Here is a 23,947-nt window from a genome sequence, read left to right as displayed (position 1 = left end):
ACCTGCCTACACTGTGACGCATTCTATGTGGGAATGACCAGCAACAAACTGTCCATTCGCATGAATGGACACAGGCAGACAGTGTTTGTTAGTAATGAGGATCACCCTGTGGCTAAACATGCCTTGGTGCACGGCCAGCACATCTTGGGTTATCTGGATACTTCCCACTAACACCAACCTATCCGAACTCCGGAGATGGGAACTTGCTCTTCAATATATCCTCTCTTCCCGTTATCCACCAGGCCTCAATCTCCGCTAATTTCAAGTTGCCGCCACTCATACCTCACTTGTCATTCAACAACATCTTTGCCTCTGCGCTTCTGCCTCGACTGACATCTCTGCCCAAACTCTTTGTCTTTAAATATGTCTGCTTGTGTCTGTATATGTGTGGATGGATGTGTGTGTGTGTGCGCGCGCGCGAGTGTATACCCGTCCTTTTTTCCCCCTAAGGGAAGTCTTTCCGCTCACGGGATTGGAATGACTCCTACCCCTTTCCCACGTGAAATGTTTCCCTCTATTTTATATATATAAAATAGAGGGAAACATTTCACGTGGGAAAAATATATCTAAAAACAAAGATGATGTGACTTACCAAATGAAAGTGCTGGCAGGTCGACAGACACACAAACTAACACAAACATACACACAAAATTCAAGCTTTCGCAACAAACTGTTGCCTCATCAGGAAAGAGGGAAGGAGAGGGAAAGACGAAAGGATGTGGGTTTTAAGGGAGAGGGTAAGGAGTCATTCCCATCCCGGGAGCGAAAAGACTTACCTTAGGGGGAAAAAAGGACAGGTATACACTCGCACACGCGCACATATCCACCCGCACATACACAGACACAAGCTGACAAATGTAGCTAAGGTAATGAGGAAAGTGGTTTTAGGTAGGGTGGCAGGTGATCGGCGTGAAAGGAAGTGCTCCATCGCAGCGATGCCCTAGACGTGCGGAATATTTGTGTATAAGGAAGTGGCATCCATGGTTACAAGGATGGTTTCCAGGGGTAACAGATTGGGTAGGATTCCAGGCATTCAAGAAAGTGGTTGGTGTCTTTGATGAAGGATGGGAGACTGCATGTAATGGGTTGAAGGTGTTGATCTACGTAGGCAGAGATATGTTCTGTGGGGGCTTGGTAACCAGCTAATCATGATCACCTGCCACCCTACATAAAAACCACGTTCCTCATTACCTTAGCCAGCTTCATCCTGACTCACAACTTCATCACTTTCGAAGGCCAGACATACCAATAATTACAGGGATCAGCCATGGGTACCAGGATGGCACCCTCGTACGCCAACCTCTTCATGGGTCGCTTAGAGGAAGCCTTCTTGGTTACCCAGGCCTGCTAACCCAAAGTTTGGTACAGATTTATTGATGACATCTTCATGATCTGGACTCACAGTGAAGAAGAACTCCAGAATTTCCTCCCCAACCTCAACTGCTTTGGCTCCATCAGATTCACCTGGTCCTCCTCCAAATCCCATGCCACTTTCCTTGACGTTGACCTCCATCTGTCCAATGGCCAGCTTCACACATCCGTCCACATCAAACCTACCAACAAGCAACAGTACCTCCATTATGACAGCTGCCACCCATTCCATATCAAACGGTCCCTTCCCTACAGCCTAGGTCTTCGTGGCAAACGAATCTGCTCCAGTCCGGAAGCCCTGAACCATTACACCAACAACCTGAAAACAGCTTTCACATCCCGCAACTACCCTACCGACCTGGTACAGAAGCAAATAACCAGAGCCACTTCCTCATCCCCTCAAACCCAGAACCTCCCACAGAAGAACCACGAAAGTGCCCCACTTGTGACAGGATACTTTCCGGTACTGGATCAGACTCTGAATGTGGCTCTCCAGCAGGGATACGACTTCCTCAAATCCTGCCCTGAAATGAGATCCATCCTTCATGAAATCCTCCCCACTCCACCAAGAGTGTCTTTCCGCTGTCCATCTAACCTTCATAACCTCTTGGTTCATCCCTACGAAATCCCCAAACCACCTTCCCTACCCTCTGGCTCCTACCCTTGTAACCGCCCCCAGTGTAAAACCTGTACCATGCACCTTCCCACCACCACCTACTCCAGTCCTGTAAGCCGGAAGGTGTACACGATCAAAAGCAGAGCCACGTGTGAAAGCACCCACGTGATTTACCAACTGACCTGCCTACATTGTGAAGCTTTATATGTGGGAATGACCAGCAACAAACTGTCCATTCGCATGAATGGACACAGGCAGACAGTGTTTGTTGGTAATGAGGATCACCCTGTGGCTAAACATGCCTTGGTGCACAGCCAGCACATCTTGGCACAGTGTTACACCGTCCGGGTTATCTGGATACTTCCCACTAACACCAACCTATCAGAACTCCGGAGATGGGAACTTGCCCTTCAGTATATCCTCTCTTCCCGTTACGCACCAGGCCTCAACCTCCGCTAATTTGAAGTTGCCGCAGCTCATACCTCTCCTGTCATTCAACAACACCTTTGCCTCTGTACTTCCGCCTCAACTGATATCTCTGCCAAACTCTTTGCCTTTACAAATGTCTGCTTGCGTCTGTATATGTGCGGATAGATATGTGTGTGTGTGTGCGCGCGAGTGTATACCTGTCCTTTTTTCCCCCTAAGGTAAGTCTTTCCGCTCCCGGGATTGGAATGACTCCTTACCATTTCCCTTAAAACCCACATCCTTTCGTCTTTCCCTCTCCTTCCCTCTTTCCTGATGAAGCAACCGTGGGTTGCGAAAGCTTGAATTTTGTGTGTGGTTTGTGTTTGTTTGTGTGTGTATCAACATACTAAGCTTTCGTTTGGTAAGTTACATCATCTTTGTTTTTAGATATATTTTTCCCACGTGGAATGCTGTAATAGAATACAATAAGTACACAAAGATAAGCAGACTGTTAGAAAAAGGCTACTTACCTCTCACTGTTTTAGGCAGTTCCAGTGGAATTATAACTTTTCTTCTGAGGTATTGTGTTCTGTCCAAGAACTGCCCAAGGTGCCGATGTTTCAGAATTTCCAGAGACATAATTTCAGTATCTGTTGTTACTTGGTGTTTACCATCACTTGAAGGAGGTTTGACCTAGACATAGAAATTATACTAAGCAAGGTAATCTTCTATAATTCGCATTTGAATATTTGAAGAGTAATTGAGAGAATGGATGCAGTAAGTTGAATAGAGTCAAGCAAGGTTCCTAAATTACCATTTTTATACCCAAGACTATACTATGATAGATGTTCTCTAATCCTCTTCTAAATAGAAGAAAGTTTATTGAGTACAATTCTTGATAAGAATCACTGTTGAAGCAGCCACAATTATTGTCTCTATGAGAGAAACTGACTTTGCTTTGTACCTGCATGAGATTACTCAATAAGACAACGAGTAGCTTTTCTTCAAGCTTCTCAAAGAGTACTGTATTAGTCTAGGGAGGTGCTGCGTTAGCCTAAAAACACCTTACAAGTAAACCTTTTGGTCATGTTCAATGGCATACCACTTTTAGTAAGGTCCCCTTCAAATGAATTTTTTTCCATGATTAGTACTGCCATCCACAAAAAAGTAATTATCGGGACACCAGTACATCCCAGAACAAAATACAGGATAACCCCTACATCACCCATCAAGAAACTGTTTGGGGAAAGTGGATATTCATACAGCTGCCAATACTGATTCTTGTGCAAACAGCAAACGCCTGCTACTATAACACTGAAGTGTTTTGCAAAACAATGAAATTTTGCAGAAATGATATAGGTTTTATATTACATATTTTGTAAAATGAAAATGTGTTAGCCCATACTTAACATTTAAATTATGAGCCACCTGCATGCTAAACATATATTATCAGTTTATCACTGTTTGTAAAGTGAGTTCATTGTTGTGAAATTACACTTTTGGTTACTCCACTACTGTTTATTATCTTACATAATGAATGATCAGCTCCTATCCAAGCAACTGTTCATAATGCCACAGATTCACATATGACAAACTACTGACACTTTTTTACTCACATTGTTAAGATTACCAAAACCAAACACTGCCATCTCTTGACACTTTAATACCTAAGCAAAGGACTGCTTATCACTGATCTGCCTCATAAATATCTCAAGGTGAATTAAACAGCCTTTTTTCCCTTCTTGTAGTAATATTAAGCAACTGTACTTAGTCCTTAGGACACCTTGACTGACAATAGATTTATTTGTGTGTGTGTGTGTGTGTGTGTGTGTGTGTGTGTGTGTGTGTGTCGACATGCACGCGTGTGCATGCATGTGCCAAGGTAGCCTCATCTTTGAATGTTGCCTCAGAAGTTTTAGTTCCCTGGTGCATCAAAGGACCATAAACTGATCACAGCATTCACACAATTTTTATCACAAGATACGCTATAGTGCAGAATACAACAAAGAACTGAGTCAAAATAATAACTGTATCATGTGGAAACAGCACCATCAAACAAAAATCAAGGACAATTAGTCTCCTTTGTGTGTTTTCACAGAATTTTGCATGATCTTACCACAATCCACACAGTACTGAACAAAAGAATCATATGTGACAAATGGACTCCATTTTTGGAACTATGGTGCATATAATGTGGAACAGGTTGATTCTGCCATGCTACTATAACCCTTGCAGAAAGAATGACGCTTTAAGTTCAGGGGGACAACAACCTATGGAAATAAACATTATATTGCAACAAAGTTCGATTCATATGGAAGTCTAGCTTACTAACAGGGGGGGAGCTACAGTTTCAGTAAGACTGCGTTTCAACAGCTGATGACTTGTGTGGAGTTTGGAAGAAGAATATTCTCTATAGGGATCTGAAAAATCAATATTAAATTAAAAATTTTTAGTTCACATCCAAATCTAAGACACAAACTGAAACAAAAAAATGTTCTGGGTTAGGCTGGAAATTTTTCTGAAAGGAATGATTGTACAATTTCAGTTTGTAGAAAATTAGTTAGGATATATCACAGAATGAGAAAGGAGATTTGGAGAATAACATACTTTGGTGAAAACTTTATATACACAGAGCAGTAGTTCAGTAGCGGAAGGCTCGGGCAAGGGACTGAGTGTCCCTGATCGAAGATACCTTTCACCTGAATTAATTTAAAAGCAGTACAGAAAACTAGGATGGTGCAAAAGATGATAATTACAGTAACATTCACCCAAATACTCTGTGGTTCACTGACATGGTGACAGGAAGTTAGCACATACAGGAAATTGTAATAGAATTCTGACCAGTACATTATTTTATTAATTTTAAATGCTGAATGTCTTTAACAAATATTAAGCAGCTGGACTTTCAAGCACTACAGACTTTCAGTTAAGATGTCCTAGTGACTAGTTTAAGAGTGAAAGAGTTCCACAGATTCTTGCAATATCAAGAATTGCAGAAGTTGAAAAACTTTCATATGAGAATGTATAATGAAACCTACATATTCCAACTACTTACTATACTTACATTCTCTCAATTAAATGATTTCACTTGCGAAATAAAATTGATATTTTTTCTTTTATAACATTAAATCCAATTGCTAGATTAAATTTAAATACTGTTTTGGAAGTGTAATGTTTACATTTCTTATTAAATTAGTTCATTAATAAAATTAACCTGCATATCATCCCACCGCAGACATGCCCACATGATCCTCAACTGGAGAGAAGCAGCTGCCAAAGATCGTAAGTTGACCGTGCGATAAAGCCAACAAGTTTTAAAGAGTGGCCTGGAGCATGGATACGGCCAAACTTGATGATTCGGCTTAAAAGAAACAAAAACAAAAGTAAGTAATGGCACCTGAGTTGACCATAAGAACACTGTCTTCATTACTGTTTTTATGCCAAAGCAATGAAAGATATACAAAATGTTTTATTCTAGCACTTTAAGAATGTGTGCCACTAATCAATCCCAGTAGGGGGGAAAGACATGAGCAAGAGGAGGGGGGGGGGGGGGGGGGGTGGAAGAGGATAGTGTTATTGTTACAGTTGTTGTTCATACAAACTACATTCTTGTCTCTGTTATAAAATCCATTTGCAGTTAATTGGTAGCTGTAAGGCTGACATGCAAAGGAGAACAACTGATTGTTGGCATTCCTTGGAATAGAGAATTTAACGTTCGTATGTTCAGCAGTAGATGTGAAGCCACTTTAAAAGATAGCTTTAAAATGTCTTCTACCGAATATTTGGAATACAGTCCATCCAGACACAGATCAATGAAGCCATTCAGAAGTTCATTAATGAAAACATTTTTAACCTGAAATGTAATGAGATCAAACAATGGAAAATTCAGGATAGAACAATGCAATATCATGAAAAGGATAGTAGCTGCTCACCATATACCAGAGACGCTGAGTCATAGGTAGGCGCAACAAAAAGAGTGTCAAAGAAAGCTTTCGGTGAAAACAGCCTTCATCAGAATTAGACACCACACACACGTAAGTGCAACTCACACACATGACCACAGTTGCTGGCTGCCAAGGTGATGCTGAGTTGCTGACAGGCACAACAAAAATACTGTCAAACAAAGCTAAGTTAGGTTAGGTTCCAAACACGCCTTCATCAGAATTAGACACACACACACACACACACACACACACACACACACACACACACACACACACTGGCACCGACTCTCTCTCTCTCTCTCTCACTCTGTGTGTGTGTGTGTGTGTGTGTGTGTGTGTGTGAGTTAGTTTTGTCTAATTCTGATGAAAGCGTATTTGGCTGAAAGCTTTGTTTGCCATTCTTTTTGTTGTGCCTATCTGCAACTCAGCGTCTTTGCTATATGGTGGGTAGCAACTACCCTTTTCATAATGTTATGAAATATGGTGAGACACTTAAAACGACACAAAAACTACTCAAAAGTAGACTGAACTTCCAATGTAAAATACTGCCAGTCACTGAAATAATGATCCCTACACAAATAACCAATACTGAATATTTTAGAATCAAAGAATGACATTGCAAAAACTGAACTGTAATGAAAAAGTATATCCTAGTGAACGATAAAAACTGATCAATAAAATACTAGGACATCAGAGTATAACAAACACAATACAACTTATTTGACATTTAAAACTGGAAAGTGTAACATAAACTAGAAGCATAGATTTACTCTAAACGTAATTCATGCTCAGATGCCTGATCCCTAAATGTCACTGCAATAAGAGCTGTCTTCTTAGATTTCACAGTAAAAACATAGTTTTGATATTGTTTCAAAATGTTTGAGTCAGAAATATATATATATATATAAAAATAGAAGGAAACATTCCACGTGGGAAAAATTATATATAAAAACAAAGATGAGGTGACTTACCGAACAAAAGCGCTGGCAGGTCGATAGACACACAAACATACACACAAAATTCAAGCTTTCGCAACAAACTGTTGCCTCATCAGGAAAGAGGGAAGGAGAGGGGAAGACGAAAGGAAGTGGGTTTTAAGGGAGAGGGTAAGGAGTCATTCCAATCCCGGGAGCGGAAAGACTTACCTTAGGGGGAAAAAAGGACAGGTACACACTCGCACACACGCACATATCCATCCACACATACAGACACAAGCAGACATATTTAAAGACTCTGCACAAATTTATAGCATCCAACAGAGTAAATCTAACTAAGAACAACTGTTACTAGTGCCTGATAAAGACAACACAGGAAGTTGCCAAAAATCTGAGCCAATACTCAAATCAGATACAGGAAGAAGACTGAGAATATTTTGCTCATAATCAATCTGGTTTGTAATTCTGACATTTTAGACTAGCTGATGAAAAAATCTTACACAATTTCTCTGGAAATGAATATGATTTTTGTTATTTGGTTATAGCACCCACAACATATACAACTATATTTCCCTTGTAAAAGTATTTTTATAATTGTAACATATACAAGAGAGAAAAACAAAGAAACTCACTTTTGCTAGATGGTGGTATCCATTTACTGGTAATCGGCCTGAATGCCTTGCCAGCTTTCTTAACTCATGTTGAGGAAGTATTAACATATTTCGACGTTTGCTTCTTGTCTGGAATGTTGAACAAAGTGGATACTTCACAGGTGTACGTTTTTTTCGTTTGTCTGCGGAAGATATTGATATTTTTTTTAAATACACACGACCTTTCGTGGATGAGCTGGAATACACTCTTTGAACAGAATCATCTTCCTCTGTTTTAATTGTCTCCAAAGAGCTAGTACACGTTTCTCCCTTTATGGCAGTCCCCGTCGCATCTCCAGTGGCATCAACTTTCATTGTGATTGAAGAAAGTTCACTTGCTGATTTTATTTTAGAAGTTAGTATGGAATTAAGTAGCTTTCCACTGCAACAGTTTAACAATAAAAATGTTAATTTGAGCCTACACATACAACACAAGTGAATAAAAAACAGTTGCACTAAAATGCTGCTGTAACATAACCAATTAGATGTGTCGTAAATTTCAAATCCATTTCAAGTGTCTTATTAATAAAATTACATCCATCAAAAGAAAATCTGATTATCAGTTACCTATGACTCAGCAGTCACATACCTCACTTTTTACATTTCTTTGATAGCATTCCATCTGATTTTTTTAAAAGTGTTCTACACGTTTTGGTAACAATACATTTGAACTTTAAAGTCAGTTTCAACTTTTTATGAATAGAAATGTTTCATTCATGCAACACGATTTTTCCAACCAGAGTTCTTGGATAAATGGCAAATATAGCAACATATACCACCTAGGTTCATGGGACCAAACTTCATGAAGTTCACTAAACCCTTTTTCAAGTCATTGAACCTAATTAAAAAATTAAGAAATTCGTGGACCACAATGTTATACAAGACACTGTGAAGGTCATCTGTACTTTCTAAATGATAATGCAATGAAATTGCATTGTGTTATAGGATTGCAAGGTCAGATCACAAAACAAACATGACGTACTGAAATTTTAAGATAAAGGTACATTACCCCACTTGTGTCGCAGTACAGGACAATGTTGCTGTATGCATGTATATGGCCACAAACTTCGAAATTACTGAGTTAATAAGTTACAGTTTTTGTTTATAGGACTGTTCACTGATCAACACTTCCACTATATAATAAGTCTTGTCTTTAACTCAAATTTGCTTTGTAGATTTCAAACACATATATAGATACTAAAATCCATTTAGGTACAATAGAAGTTTTCAACATTTATGTCCCAATGCATGGCTCTGGGTCACTTTTTCTAAACCCTAAGCAATACCATTCTCTTGATTATCAGTCCTGTACACTCAGCTACTAGTAGCTAGATCCTTCATGTTTCAATTTGCTACCACTTGGCAAAATTTTCTTATCTATCAATATGATTAATGTTATTGGATACACTATTACTATTATGTACTACACATTTTAAGAATTTAGTTATTAAGACTTTATACAATTCAACAACCGTGCTTGCATATTACCACAGATTCTTTAAATTGCAGTGTTTCATGAGTGTAGTTCATTGTTACTAGTTGGGAATGATTGTAATGTTAAAGAGAAGTTCTTCCATGACAATGTAGGTTGTGTAAAAAAGATGTGAAGATTGCTGAATGGTAGGTTACATTTCACCTTATGCCCCTTCTGAAGAGAGGAAACGTGTAAAATTTTAAGCACAGAGGTACAGGACAAAGTGACAGAAAAGGTGACCATCAAAGGTACAAAAGGTGAAATTTTTTGTGCATCTGCTAAAAAAAGATCTGATTTGTAATCTGAATTATGGAAAAGGGCACCTCATCTAGATATAAAACATAGGGCACAGCACAATAATAATAGCAATGCCTATGAAGTACCTGAATACAAATAGGAAAATAAATATTACATAGCTAATTAAAAGAGATGGTGGGGACTTGTAGGTCAATACCTGCAAAATGAGACTGTCACAAGTTATGCACAACAAAGTGCTAGTCTTAAGAAAATGATAGATCATTATGGTGGTATTATTATTATTATGATGATGATCAAGATGGTGACAAATTCAACAGCCTGCTGTAAGTCTTAACTGGACAGTGCTGAGTGAGCTCTTAACCTACTCTTAACTGATATGTGAAGACTGGCTTAAAGGGAGACTGAAATATCCCACCGTCTGACTAGGGTTAGATCCTGTGACTTTTTGGTTCTCAGGCATTCACTTTACCACTAGCAAATCATGTCTGAATACTTACAGATAATAGAGGACAACTGTGTTCCAAGTTTGTCACAATATGTTGTGAATGGGGAAATGGAAATGACAGGCCAAAAAATATGATATAAAAATTTCCCAGACTAGAGCAGGATGCAAAATCCTCAGGAAGATTCTTCAATTCAATTTTCAACGTCACTATATCAAGCAGAAGACATTCAATACATTCCTGCAAAATGTTCTTAATGAGTACCCACGTATTTGACTTCTAACTGTACAAACATTAAGCACATGGAGTCTATGTAGAGAGTGTTTTTAGCTTGGTTTTATCTTCATGTTTTGAGCTATTTTTCAAAAAAGAGAAAAATTGATGACGACAAAGGACATCAACAAGCATACTGTATTTACTCGAATCTAAGCCGCACTCAAATCTAAGCCGCACCTGAAAAATGAGACTCTAAATCAAGGAAAAAAAAATTTCCCGATTCTAAGCCACACCTGGAATTTGAGACTCAAAATTCAAGGGGAGAGAAAAGTTTTAGACCGCACCTCCAAATAGAAACAAAAATGTCCATTGTAACATGAGACACAATTTAGGTTGAATGGATGAAGATACAGCTACAGTAGTTTGGTTCGAGTCGTAAGCTTAACAGCTAAGATTTACCACGTAGCCATTGCTATGTGTCAGGCGCTCCGTCCGTATTTATACGGGTACCCTTCCTTTTTCATGTGCTTTGTCTGGTTTGAATCGATTGCTTATTGTGTTTTGATCTGATAAGTGCCGTTCTCTTTGTTATAGGTGTTTACGTTACTCTAAGCTGAAAATGCATTATTGTACTGTGTCATGCATTGTTTGTCGCATTCTGATAATGAGTGTTTACGACCTGTAGCCACTCGGGGCATAGCTCGCTTTTGTGCGCGCTACCACCGTTTACAATAAAAAAAGAGAGGAATTGTCTTACAAGCGAAACAATGGCAAGAGACTGCTATTTGTTGTTACTTACACTGCTGCTTTCTTTGATAACGATCAATAAGAACCAAATAATACATCGCATATGACAGAAGATGTTCTGAACGAGAGTTTAGCGAAAATTTTTCTCAGTTTGAAAATCTTTGCAGATGTACATTACATTCTGCACAGAAATTAGAGTCATCTTAGATAAAATCTAGTCAGTTGCTGTGCTTCATTTCTGACTGTATCACTATTCAGCATAAGAATAATACGAATATAAACATGACATGATATGTATATTCTTCCGTGTTTGCTGTTGTCTCACTCTAGCTTCGTAGTTTATTACGCAGACAGGATTTAAATGAGATAGCAGCAAACACGAAAGAATACACGGCATAATGTTTACATTCTTCTACCTTTTCTTTTAATTTATTTGCCGACACAGAGGTTTTGCTGCCAGTATTTATCTTTGTGCCTGCAAAGCATGCCTGTGTAGCGCTACATATATTCGATGGCAGAAGTTAGTTGTGGCAGCACCTACCAACATTTTTCAGAACTTCCACTTCCTTCGCACTCGATTCTAAGTTGCAGGCAGTTTTTTGGATTACAAAAACCGGTAAAAAAAGTGTGGCTTAGATTCGAGTAAATACGGCATGTAATATCTGACTAGCACTATCCCACACTAAAGTTTCTACGCATTCCATTCACAAACGCTGTGCAGAAAGTATGACTGCTTTTATGTGTCTGTGCATACTTTTCCCTTCATTTTCTTACTCTCTCTCTGTCTTCTTGTTTTCTACTAGTATTATCTTTCACCCTCTGATAACCAACTAAGTACTCTTTGGTGTCTTAGGGTGTGCCCTGTAAATCCATTCCTTATTTTGGTCGAAAAGCTCGTTTCTCATCAACCTGATTCAGTTACTCTTCATCAGTTATCCAATATACCAATCGAAATTCTTTTGTAATGCCATATTCCAAAAGTTCCTATTCTCTTCTTTTCTGACCTGTTTACCACCCATATTTCACTTCCATACAAAACAGCTCTCCAAATAATTACTTCCAGAAGAGACTTCCTAACATCTGAGTTTATACTGTATTTCATATTCATATACAGGGTGTGGTAGAAAAACGGGTTGTTTTAATTAGTCTCTAAAAGTGGAATGGTACTGCTGGCAACACTGAATGTTTGCAATATGTTTCAGTTAGGTTCGCTATTTGCTGAAATGGTATGCTGGAGCAAAAATGGCAATTATGTTGCTGCTGCTAGACAGGAATACCATCATCATTTCGACCGAAGATGGAATGATCCTGTACCATCGGCATATGCAATCAGCTTATGGGTGAAAAATTTTAAAGCAACATGAACTGCACTCAAGCTGAAATCGCCAGGAAGGTCCAGAAGTTGTCACTAACAGGAATGAATAGAGGAGGTGCAAAATGTTGCAACCTACATTCCAAAGTGTTCTGCGAGACAAACTGCAGCGGTATTGTGAACATCCAGTCATAGTGTGTACAGAAATGTGCAGAATCATTTAAAGTTGCAACCATACAAGATACAAGTTGCGCAAAAGTTAAATGAAAGTGATTACGAAAAGCGAAGACACTGTTGACTAAAATTAGAGACAATGAAGGCTTCTTAAATATGCTACAGATGTGTGACTAGGCACATTTACATCTCAATGGTTGCGTGAAAAAGAAATAACTGCCATTACTGGTGAGGATAATCCTCATGAACTCCATCAATGCCCCTTACACGGACAATCACAGCATGGTACACTGTCTCTTCAATGGGCATAATCTTCCCTTTCTCTTTTAAGATGGACATGGAAGAGCAACAACAACCACATCTCGGCAGTATGCTACCATGGCTGGAACGTTCCTCACCCCTGAACTTGGAACAGTTTCCTGCAAATGAGTACTGGTTTCAGCAAGATGGTGCTATATCTTGTTGTGCTCAAATTCCAATGGCAGCAGTGCACGGAGTGTATGGTAATCACACCATTTCAAGGAATGGGGACATTTGTGACCTCCCAGATCTCCCAACTTATTGGCTTCTGATTACTTCCTTCATGGGTTCCTGAATCTCAGAGTGTATGCTAGACACAATTACAAAACTGAAAGACACAATTTGTGCAAAAATCATCAACTCTCCTACACAGATGCTTGAATGTGCCGTGAATGATTTAAATCGCAGACTGTCTGAGTGCGAACATAACAATGGTGGACACCTAAAAAACCATCATTTTCAAAAGGTGAACATAGTGTGAAATGGCAATACAGAATGATTTTGTTGTGGTGACTAAAAATGTCATAGAATATAACCTTTGAGCTGTTTCACTATAACCAAATTTGCTCATTTTTCCACCACACCCTATATTTATTTCTCTAAAAACAATCTTGCTGCTGCCACTCTGTAGTCTATATCATCTTTATCTTTGGCTTCCCTCTGACAACCATGCCTCCATCCTTGCTACCCTCCCTGTTTTCCTTTCCCTGTTGCTTCATAACCTGGATTGTGAGTAACTGAATCTACTTTCCCTTCTTCCCTTTCTTTCCCCTCTCTCCTCCCTGATGAAGGAACATTTGTTCCGAAAGCTAGGAACGTAAAATTTTTGGTTCTGTTTTTTGTGTATCTATCGGCTGTACTGAGCTGAGGTAAGTACTGGCCAGCCCCTCTATCTCTTTGTTAGTATTTGTTTCTCATCTTTATTTCTGTATGTTTTCTACTGCAGGAGGAGGACTTTGACGAAAAGCTTTAATATTTTAGCAGTGTTTTTCATTGTGCTGTCAGAGCCTTCATGCCTCCTCTATATGGTAAGTAGCAATCTATCCTTTCCATATTGTCGTTATTTGGTAAAAAAAATTTGGTCCTCATGGATTTAATAGCTTCATTCGTCTGTTTTATGATGAACTGTCTATTCCTTTCATTAATGGTCACAGCTACTGTGATATTTCAAGATTGCCATCTACTGCAACAAATTTCAATAGTTTGCAATGAAACATAGAGGTTTCTATACATTTGCATTTGGTGTATGTTAGGCCATACATTACTGCATATGAAATGTACGTAACATATTGAATGAAAACAATTCAAAGCATGTAGCACACTGACTTAGCAAATGTCATGGGATAGTGGGGCACAGATGGCTTAGGTGCGTTATATGCACAATGCATGGCCCCATGCCAGCTGCAGTTGTATACGAGACTTTGAGAAGTGGCTGCGCAAGTGATTGGTGTAACATGCAACACTGTCATGAGCTGACAACTTTTGAATGGGTACAGTGGTCATGGTGGAGGAATATGGTTTCACACATTCAACTGTGTCCATAGTGTATCATGAATGGTTGAGTGTGGATGTCACTGTCCACAACAAATGAACTACTGGCCATCCAGTCACCCTTGACGACCATAACCAGCAATGTCTAAGATGGATCATTAATACTGACAGAAGAGTAACAGTACAAAAATCACACCTCATTTCAACACAGGATATGCTAGACACACTTCCCAGTGGATAACCCACAGAAAAATGGGTTCCATGGCGTATGAGAGCCAGCACTGCACACAGGTGCCACCGTTAACCTAACGTCATCAGGCACAACGGCTTGCATTTGTCATCAATCACCAGGAATGGACACTAGGACAATGGCGTTAATGTGATATGGTCAGACGAATCATGATTTCATCTGCATCATGCTGTGGAAGGCACCATGTGTGGAACAAACCACATTAATCTATGGATCCCACCTGCCAAGAACGTGAGGTCCAGGGTGGTGGTGTGTCTGTTACGATCCAGGGTGCATTTTCTGGTATTGAATGGGCCCCCTAGTTGTTCTAGAAGGGTCTCTGAATTGTCCATGATGCATTGAGCTGCTCAGGACCATCTCCACTCATTCCTGGCCTTCCAATACCCTGACAGTTCTGTGGCATTTCAAGATGTTAACAGGCCACCACATTGCTCCCACGTCACCCAGGAATGGTTCCTGGAACGTGCAGGGGAGGTCCAAAAACTGAGATAACCACTCTGGAGCCCAGATTTGAGCCCCATCAAGCATATTTGGAATGCCATGGATGCAGACTCTGTGCCATCGATCCTGCATCCACAAACATAACAGAATTGGCTGCCAGTCTGAAAACGATTTCATATTGGATGCCTTCTGACGAGTACCAGTGACTTGTATACTCACTCCCATGGCATCTCACTGCAATCCACAGGGCCAGAAGAGGACCCACATGATGTTAGGTGCCTATCCCATGACAGTTGCTAAGTCACTGTATACCATCTTTTAATTCCTATCCCTATACAGAGTGAAGGATTGTACTACTTCATCTAAAATACCTGTTTACTCCTTGATGGGCAGTTGACAGGAATCTTCAAACTGAAATGTAATCATATTTCTCAGACCACTGAGATCAGAAATAAAATCATCTGGTCAGTTTCAGTCCCGTCCATTCAGAACTGAAAGCACACTGGGGTATAACATCCCTCCAAAATTGCAACAGAAGTGGTCATTTATTATTTCCAGACTTCTTAGTCTTTTTTCCCCCTCATTCAGAGAAATATCATCAGTGATGATTTTTTAATAATATGTAACTTCTCTCATTGTCAAGTTAAAATTTGCTTCTTTTTGCCAAAACACAGCAAAGTTTACAAAGCTACATTCCCTAACATTCTAATGCTGCTGAAATTGCAGGAGAATGCTGAAGCAGTGAATTATTAAACTAGCAACTGAGGGCAAGACAGGTCAATAGTATATGAAAAATCCCCTTCTTGGTATAAAAATAAAATTGCAATTTTTTCACTTATATTTTGCCAAACCCACAAAAATTCTCATTTCACTAAATATTGATGGCCCTTAAAAATTACATTACTTCATCGAAAAAATATGTAGTTGCTTGAATATCATGGCAGATAAGTAAGTTTTACACATTAACCATGGAAAAAGGCACTCCTCTTTTTTATGTGATCATTTACCAAAATCTCATTTCAGTACCTCAGACCGTTTACAGGAGACAAGGTATGTTACAATGAATCATAAGCTCATGCACACAACGAAGTGTGTTACATGCAATCCATTTTCTCGAGATTGGATATAGAAGTACTAGTATTCCAAGTTTAAAGAGTAACTTAATATGTCAACTTTATTTCGTACAAAGTAATGTACGACCTAATTTGTATCAAATGCAAATTCATAATGAACACTATTCTGCAAAGCAAACTTTTCTAATTTTTTGCAGCAGTTTACTTAATCTCGAAATACCACAATAACTATGATTACTAACATAATTATAGGCAGTTCATCATGAAACTGACAAATGAAGCTATGAGATGCAAGAGAATCAAACTGTTTTACCAAACAGTTTCTTAAAATCAGGCTCTGTCACATTCTGTTTCACCTCGTGAGTTAACCATCTTTCTGACTTGTATTCAATAACATTAGACTCCAAACAAACAGTGCCAGAGTTGTCATGGAAAGCACACAAAGCTTCCTGGATGGAAGCCAGCTAGCAGACAATGGCGCCTACAAGGGAGCCACCGCGCAAGCCATGAGCTGTAAAAATAATCTTTATTTAGAACGTGACAGTTCCCTTCCTTCTACAAAACGTCATATACACTCTATTTCTTACAATGAATGTAACATACTTCACTTCACTTTGTACTACATCATTTTTAGCAGGTTCGTCCCCTGCAATCTGTACACCGATATAAAATGGATTCATTCCTTGAAATAGCTTATTCTGACATTTACATTGATTTTCTAAATCTACCCATGATTTTACTTTACCGATTTCAGCACTGGTTTCCGGTTTACAATATGTAACGAACTTAAATGCATTACGCCTACTATATTTCCTCCAAGGAACACCTGATGACTTATCAGGTTTAAGGCTAAAAGGCCCCAATTTATTAGTACATGCTATTCTAACCTTTTCTAACGCACCCTGATCTTCGAATATTTTTTTATTGGCTCTATCATCTAATGTTAATCGCTCAACCCTTACATTAATTCTATAGACATATGTTACAATTTTATTAATTATTACAGCATCATATTTGTTAGCAAAGAAATTAAATTCATCCTTAATATCATAGTGCTTAAGCGTCGTAAAATTATGTGCATTTTCGTCATATTTGTCAGTGGCTCCCATCTTTCCATATTCAAATCTAACACCATCAGTTTGCGTATATTCGGTGTGCCACAGATCCTTTTCTTGTAAATAATTGGTCTCGCGTTAGGTTTATTGAGAAGTACTTTGAATCGTTTCAGGGCAAGAAGTGTGTTGCACGTTGCCTAACTGAGTGCCATCTGACATATAATGGCTGGGCGGGCCGCGTGGTCCGCTGGTATAATGAGGCCTTTCGGTCCAAAGTGGTGCGTAAAAAGCAATTATACCTATATGGAGACACAAATATTGGCAAATCCACGTTAATTGAAAAAATTCTTACACGTAAGCAACATGTTTATATGCCTTTTTGTTCAGAATTCGGTTTCGGAGGTTACGATCCTCGCATACACAATGTTATATTGTTTGAACAATTTGACTGGTTGCGTTGGCGTCCTTTTGCTTGTACTTTGAAGCGTATTGTTGAAGGACGTCCTGTCAGTGTTAATGTCAAAAACAAGCCGGGTATGGTTATTAAGCATAGAGGACTTGTAATATTTGTGTCCAATGACTTTAATATTGGTGATGAAGCTCTCATATCACGACTGAACGTTGTACACGCCGACTGCCACATAATCCATTGTTTAAATGTTAAGGAGGAGATGGCGTCGGACACATCGGACGTGGAGGCCGAAGCGGAGACTATTTGCATATCGTCGGATGAAGACGATGGGCCGGAATCGCCGTGCACGTCCGAGGCGTTGGATACGCCGTCGTGTTCTTCTGACTAGGCCGTACTTTGGTCGGATGTGCAAGTGGCGCACCGAATATACGCAAACTGATGGTGTTAGATTTGAATATGGAAAGATGGGAGCCACTGACAAATATGACGAAAATGCACATAATTTTACGACACTTAAGCACTATGATATTAAGGATGAATTTAATTTCTTTGCTAACAAATATGATGCTGTAATAATTAATAAAATTGTAACATATGTCTATAGAATTAATGTAAGGGTTGAGCGATTAACATTAGATGATAGAGCCAACAAAAAAATATTCGAAGATCTGGGTGCGTTAGAAAAGGTTAGAATAGCATGTACTAATAAATTGGGGCCTTTTAGCCTTAAACCTGATAAGTCATCAGGTGTTCCTTGGAGGAAATATAGTAGGCGTAATGCATTTAAGTTCGTTACATATTGTAAACCGGAAACCAGTGCTGAAATCGGTAAAGTAAAATCATGGGTAGATTTAGAAAATCAATGTAAATGTAAGAATAAGCTATTTCAAGGAGTGAATCCATTTTATATCGGTGTACAGATTGCAGGGGACGAACCTGCTAAAAATGATGTAGTACAAAGTGAAGTGAAGTATGTTACATTCATTGTAAGAAATAGAGTGTATATGACGTTTTGTAGAAGGAAGGGAACTGTCACGTTCTAAATAAAGATTATTTTTACAGCCCATGTCTGCGTTGGAATTTTTTTATGCCAATTGGGAACACATAAGAAATTATCCTGATGATCTACACCTCGCCTTCCTGGTTCCTACATCGCAGCAGCGTATCGACGATCTAGCATCAACATTCTATGGGAATAAGATAAACTATGCCGCTACTGTTATTGTTCTAGAAGAATTGTGGTTTTATAAGCCAAATTTGGAACAATTAATAGAACAATTTAGAGTAGCATACAGAGAGTTTGTATTTATGACAAACGGTATACGATGGGCTCAGCGATATTTTGATTTTAGGCAGGGTAGATATAGACCACTCTGGTACAATTATTAGAGCCTCAATAGCTATCACACAATCCTTCTCAGACACACAGCCATAGGCCTTCCTAGGAAATGGCCTCACGTCCAGTGAGGTCTCCCTGCCAGCGTAAAAAGAAGTATAGGCTTGTACACAAGTTGAAGAATGAAAAACCCAGGTGGCACTGTACATGTATGTACGAACTATGTTTACACTATCGTTGGCAGTGGCTATCTAGGCTCTTTTATGTTTTGGACATTGCAGGATGGCGTACCACCTGCGTTCCTCATTGGGATACACAAGAAGAGAGTATGAAGATGCTACCAGTCGTCATGAACAAGGTAATAGCAAATCTTACTCCATGTAAGATGGGCTTAAGTTCTCTATCAATTACATTGTAACCAACTTTTGCAATCATTTAAAAATATTTTGTTTAATACAGTAACATACACATAATGCTCCAAAAAGTTTATTGTGATCTTAAAACACTGAAATGTAAGTGAAATTACATCTTTTGTCAAATATTGTAAAAGAAAGGGGGGAGGGAGAGGGGGGGGGGACAAACAGTTATTAAAGAGTGAAGAGAAATTATTCTGCATTAAATATTTCCTAGTATTTATAATTATATTTTCATCCACAGTATTCTGGAGTACAACAGCAATGAATACAGTAGTAAAAAGAACTATAATAGTACCAATTCTAAACTAATAAGAGAAAAGCAATATTCTTGTTCATGTTCTAGAAATGTTACCTTGCAGGTGTATTTTCTGTTCCCACTTCTACTTTCTTCAAACTGCTATTACTCATAGCTTTGGAGAGAACCTCTTTCTTCTGCATACTTTGGACATGGCCATCAACTATATGTATTTTATGCTGTGTAGTTATGGTAGTAGTTGTTGTAACAACTTCGCTTGTTGTAATTGTCACTTGTCTTTCATCACTCACGGAATTCTGTCAAACCAAAAATATTTTTGAGTACTGCCAGCAACAAAATGATAACTGCTATAAGAGTTGTGATCAATAAGATTACTAAAACAAGTTCAGTGACAAAAAGACCTTCAATAAAATACTAATAAAAGAGTTAATTAAAAAAAAAAAATTAACTTCTATGAAAGTTAGGGGCCTGAAAGTGTAACAGCTGTTTTGCCAAAATTCACATCAATTTTTGGTGAGATTTGCATATATTTTTGGTGAAATTTGCATATATGTGACAAAATTTGCATCTAATTTTATTACGAATGATTTCGACATACACATTTAAAAAATGTTATGCAATTGCCTGAAGATGAAGACTAGCCCCTTCAAATAGACTGCTAGCAAAAGTGGTGATTTTGGGGAGCACCTTGACCAGAACGTTTGCATTTGCAAAACCTTCAACAGTTCCAAAATGGTCTTTGCTTGTTTTCTTCTTCCGCCTCTATTTACACTTTGAGTTTTCTGAAATTCTTCAGACATTCATGGCAATCCATTATCTTGGGGTGCTGCGAAGAATCAGTGTCATTCCTGCACAATATTCCAACAAGATGACTTGTTATCTTCATCATCCTGAGACTGTTTATTGAGTGGAATAGGTCCACTTCATGGCTGGTTACAGGATTAATGTCTACAGTCCATTCCTGCTAGCAGCAGCCATAGGTGTCCCCTCTTTGGTCCAGTGTGCCTGGGGTTCTTCCCCACGTCCACTCCCTCAGTTCTTTCTTCTTCTCCTCCAGCTGCTGCCTCCGCTGTATTTTCAGCAACTCTAGTGCAGGATCCCAAACACTACTGCGTTGGTATCCAGTGTTACAATTCACAAGGTTTTCAACCACCTTCACCTGACTCTCTTATAACACTGCCACAGTACTGGGTTCAAATGGCTCTGAGCACTATGGGACTTAACTTCTAAAGTCATCAGTCCCCTAGAACTTAGAACTACTTAAACCTAACTAACCTAAGGACATCACACACACCCATGCCTGAAGCAGGATTCGAACCTGCAACCGTAGCGGTCACGTGGTTCCAGACTGTAGCGCCTAGAACCGCTCGGCCACCCTGGCCGGCCACAGTACTGGGGGAGGTGGGAGGGGGCAAGAGGGAGAAGGGGGAGGGGGAGAGGGGGGAGGGGGAAGCTGGTCTGTTTTAGAACCCTCATTTCATCATAGTTCATGGAATCACTGAGTTCCAGAAAGTGCTTGGCAATGGCTGATTTAGTTGCCTGTCTTAGTCAGGTGTGCCTCTGATGTTCTTTGCATCTGATGTCCACTGTCCTAGTTGTTTGGCGAGTGTATGACATGCCACATTGGGAAAGTATATTACAAATTCCGACTTTAATAGTCCCAGGTCACTTTTCACACTTCCCAGTAGTCCTTTTACATTGGTAGGTGGACAGTACATACACTTGATGTTATGTTTCCCAAGAATCTTGCTGATTTTTGCAGAAATAGATTCAGCATGGGGTAGGTATGTCACGTTTGCCGCTTCTTGCTCTTGTTCTAGATTGTTTGACATTGTGGGTGGTTGAAATGCCTTTTCAATCCGTTTGGGCATGTATCCATGCTTGCACAACACTGATCACAGATGCTCATTTCTTCAGAACTCCATTCCTCTGGGATGGGTGGTCGCAGCTGCTGGCTTGAATGTTTAAATCAGGTGTGTAGATGTGTTATATACACTGTGGCCAAACAACACATCTGTTCTCCTTCCACCAAGTACATCCAGAAATGGCAACTGGCTATCCTTTTTTTCCAGTTATTAATGAAATTAATATTTGGGGTGGCATACATTAAGATATGCCAGAAAACCATTGTACCTCTCTCAACCGTGAGGCCGAATCACAAAGGCATTATCCACACATCTGAAAAAGCATGTGGATTCGTATCTAGCTGCCTCTAATTCCTCATCTTCAAGTCTCTCCATGAACATATTGTCAACCACTGGAGACAGAGGTCTGTCCACAGCTACATCTTCTGTATGCTTGCATTATTGATCCCTGTATAGAAATAAGTTGTGATCACTATACGCCTGAACAGAGAATCGTCAAATTTCTCTGCAATCAATTGCAATGAGTCCTTCAGTGGCACCCTAATGAACAGAGATGCAACATCAAAACTAACCATTATGTCATATTCTGTGATATGTAGTTGCTCAAGATGTTGCAAGAAGTCCTCCGAGTTGCGGGTGTGGTGAATACATTGCCCCACATATGGGAACAGCAGTTTCTTGAATAACTTGATTGTTGGGTATGTTCATGCATCAATTTTCCTGATAGTAGGGTGCAGTGGCATGCCGTCTATGAGTACTTTTGGCAGCCCATATAGTCTACATGAAACTGCTGCTCCCAATGGTAGTTGTTTGTGACCTTGTCAGGCAAATCGGTTTCTTTCAACAGAGCCCTGGTCTTCTTGTCCACTTTGACTGTAGGGTCACAAACCAAAAGACTGTATGCAGGGTCCTCCAGAAGTTTAACACTTTTTCGTCATACTCTGCCCGATGCAAAATGATTGCGGAGTTCCCCTTGTCTGCTGACAACACCATGAGGCTGCCGTGTTCCCAGAGCCTCTCGAGTTTAAGCCTCTCATCATTTGATCATACTATACTTCAGACTGCGAACATTGGTAGTCAGACATCAGTGTAAACAAACTAGCATTATGACAACCAGAGGTGGAGAGGAGTGCTGTGAGAAAAGAAGTGCTGCCTCTCTCTTGCAGCGCAGCCAGCCTACACTTGTGTTCTGTGTTCCTGCAGAATCTGAACTGATGTATGGTCACAGTGATCACCAATCCCTTCTGGTGTTGTGAGGAGCTTAATAGAACTCTGTGATGGACAAGGATTAGTCTCTTCTCTCACTTCAGAATAAGAAAAGATAACAATCCACGTGTTCGATAAAGGTTACCATGCAACTACTTGCTGAGGTTATCAGCATTTTAAACAAGGAAGTCCTGGGCTGACCTCCACCAGTATTTGACAAAACCATGGTTCAAAACACCAATAGCCTAAAACGACCACATTAAAATGTCTGTATTAAACTAAATTTGAACTTTAGCTAGTAGACTAACACACATAAAATTCTTTGTTCATTCATTATCTTAAGACACTAGATTCCAAGGTCAAGTACCACATTGCATTACGCAGCACAAATATTACACAGACCATTCAACAACACATAACTGGTGAGAAACCAGAGCATCAAGTGCACTGATACATCATTGCAATTCTGATCCTTTTTTTTTTTTTTTTGCAGATATGTTCTCGATGCATTATTTTTCCAAAACAGTTTTCGCCAAATAATGTGTGATACAAGTAACCGAAAGTTGGTTAATTTTCAATATTTATATCCAGAAAATAAAGCTATATCAAACTACCTCCAATACAATAGTTCACCTGTATACAATTTGCTATAAAATAGCATTTATTAGGTGATTTCACACTTTTTTGAGGCACAATTTACATTTATATTTGCATTTATCACAAAATGTGCATTTTTCAGGTCCCTAATGATAGTGCTGCAAACTGATTAACTTATGACAACTGAACAATTCATATTATAATTTAGGAAACTTTAGCACATGCCTCACAAAACTTGCATTGTGTACAAGTATTTTTCCTACTGATGATATTGTTTCATCCAAAAATTAATGATCATTTAACTATGTTTAACATTGATAACTCTATTTTAATCTGTAATAGTAGTAGCAATATTAGCTATAGTAGTAAACTGTACATAGATAAAAGTGTCTGAGTATATGCTTAGCAGAACATAATAGTCAAGTGAAAGGTGTGTTTTATATATCATATAACATAATAACAACTATGAGACAAGATTTAACAGAGTCTAAAAACAAAGAGATACCAGTAAATGAGATGAGACACAAGACATTCTATTTCAGTAAATGTTTTGAAATTCAACATTCCTTTGTCCGTAACGTCAGATAGTTTATCTCTGTAGACACCATCCAATACAGACAGTAGTCAGTGACCATGTCTGCTTAATGGTTGTGAGCATCAATGTTTAAACAAAATTTTCTACACCAAGTTATCATCCTAAC

General features: G+C 39.1%; 1 protein-coding gene across 1 annotated transcript in view; it reads right to left on the bottom strand.

The window, feature by feature from the left end:
• Nucleotides 1-23,947, bottom strand: part of LOC126411948 (nucleosome-remodeling factor subunit NURF301) — a 312,451-nt gene that overhangs the window by 138,040 nt on the left and 150,464 nt on the right. The window contains exons 17-20 of the mRNA XM_050081404.1: nucleotides 19,675-19,874; nucleotides 7,907-8,306; nucleotides 5,610-5,756; nucleotides 2,926-3,088 (exon numbers count right to left, since the gene is read on the bottom strand). Of these exons, the coding sequence (XP_049937361.1) occupies nucleotides 2,926-3,088; nucleotides 5,610-5,756; nucleotides 7,907-8,306; nucleotides 19,675-19,874 (910 nt within the window). The remainder of the gene's footprint in view (nucleotides 1-2,925; nucleotides 3,089-5,609; nucleotides 5,757-7,906; nucleotides 8,307-19,674; nucleotides 19,875-23,947) is intronic.

Source organism: Schistocerca serialis, chromosome 1 (genome assembly GCF_023864345.2).
Source record: "Schistocerca serialis cubense isolate TAMUIC-IGC-003099 chromosome 1, iqSchSeri2.2, whole genome shotgun sequence".
Lineage (NCBI taxonomy): Eukaryota > Metazoa > Arthropoda > Insecta > Orthoptera > Acrididae > Schistocerca > Schistocerca serialis.
This window is presented reverse-complemented; position numbering and strand designations above follow the sequence as displayed.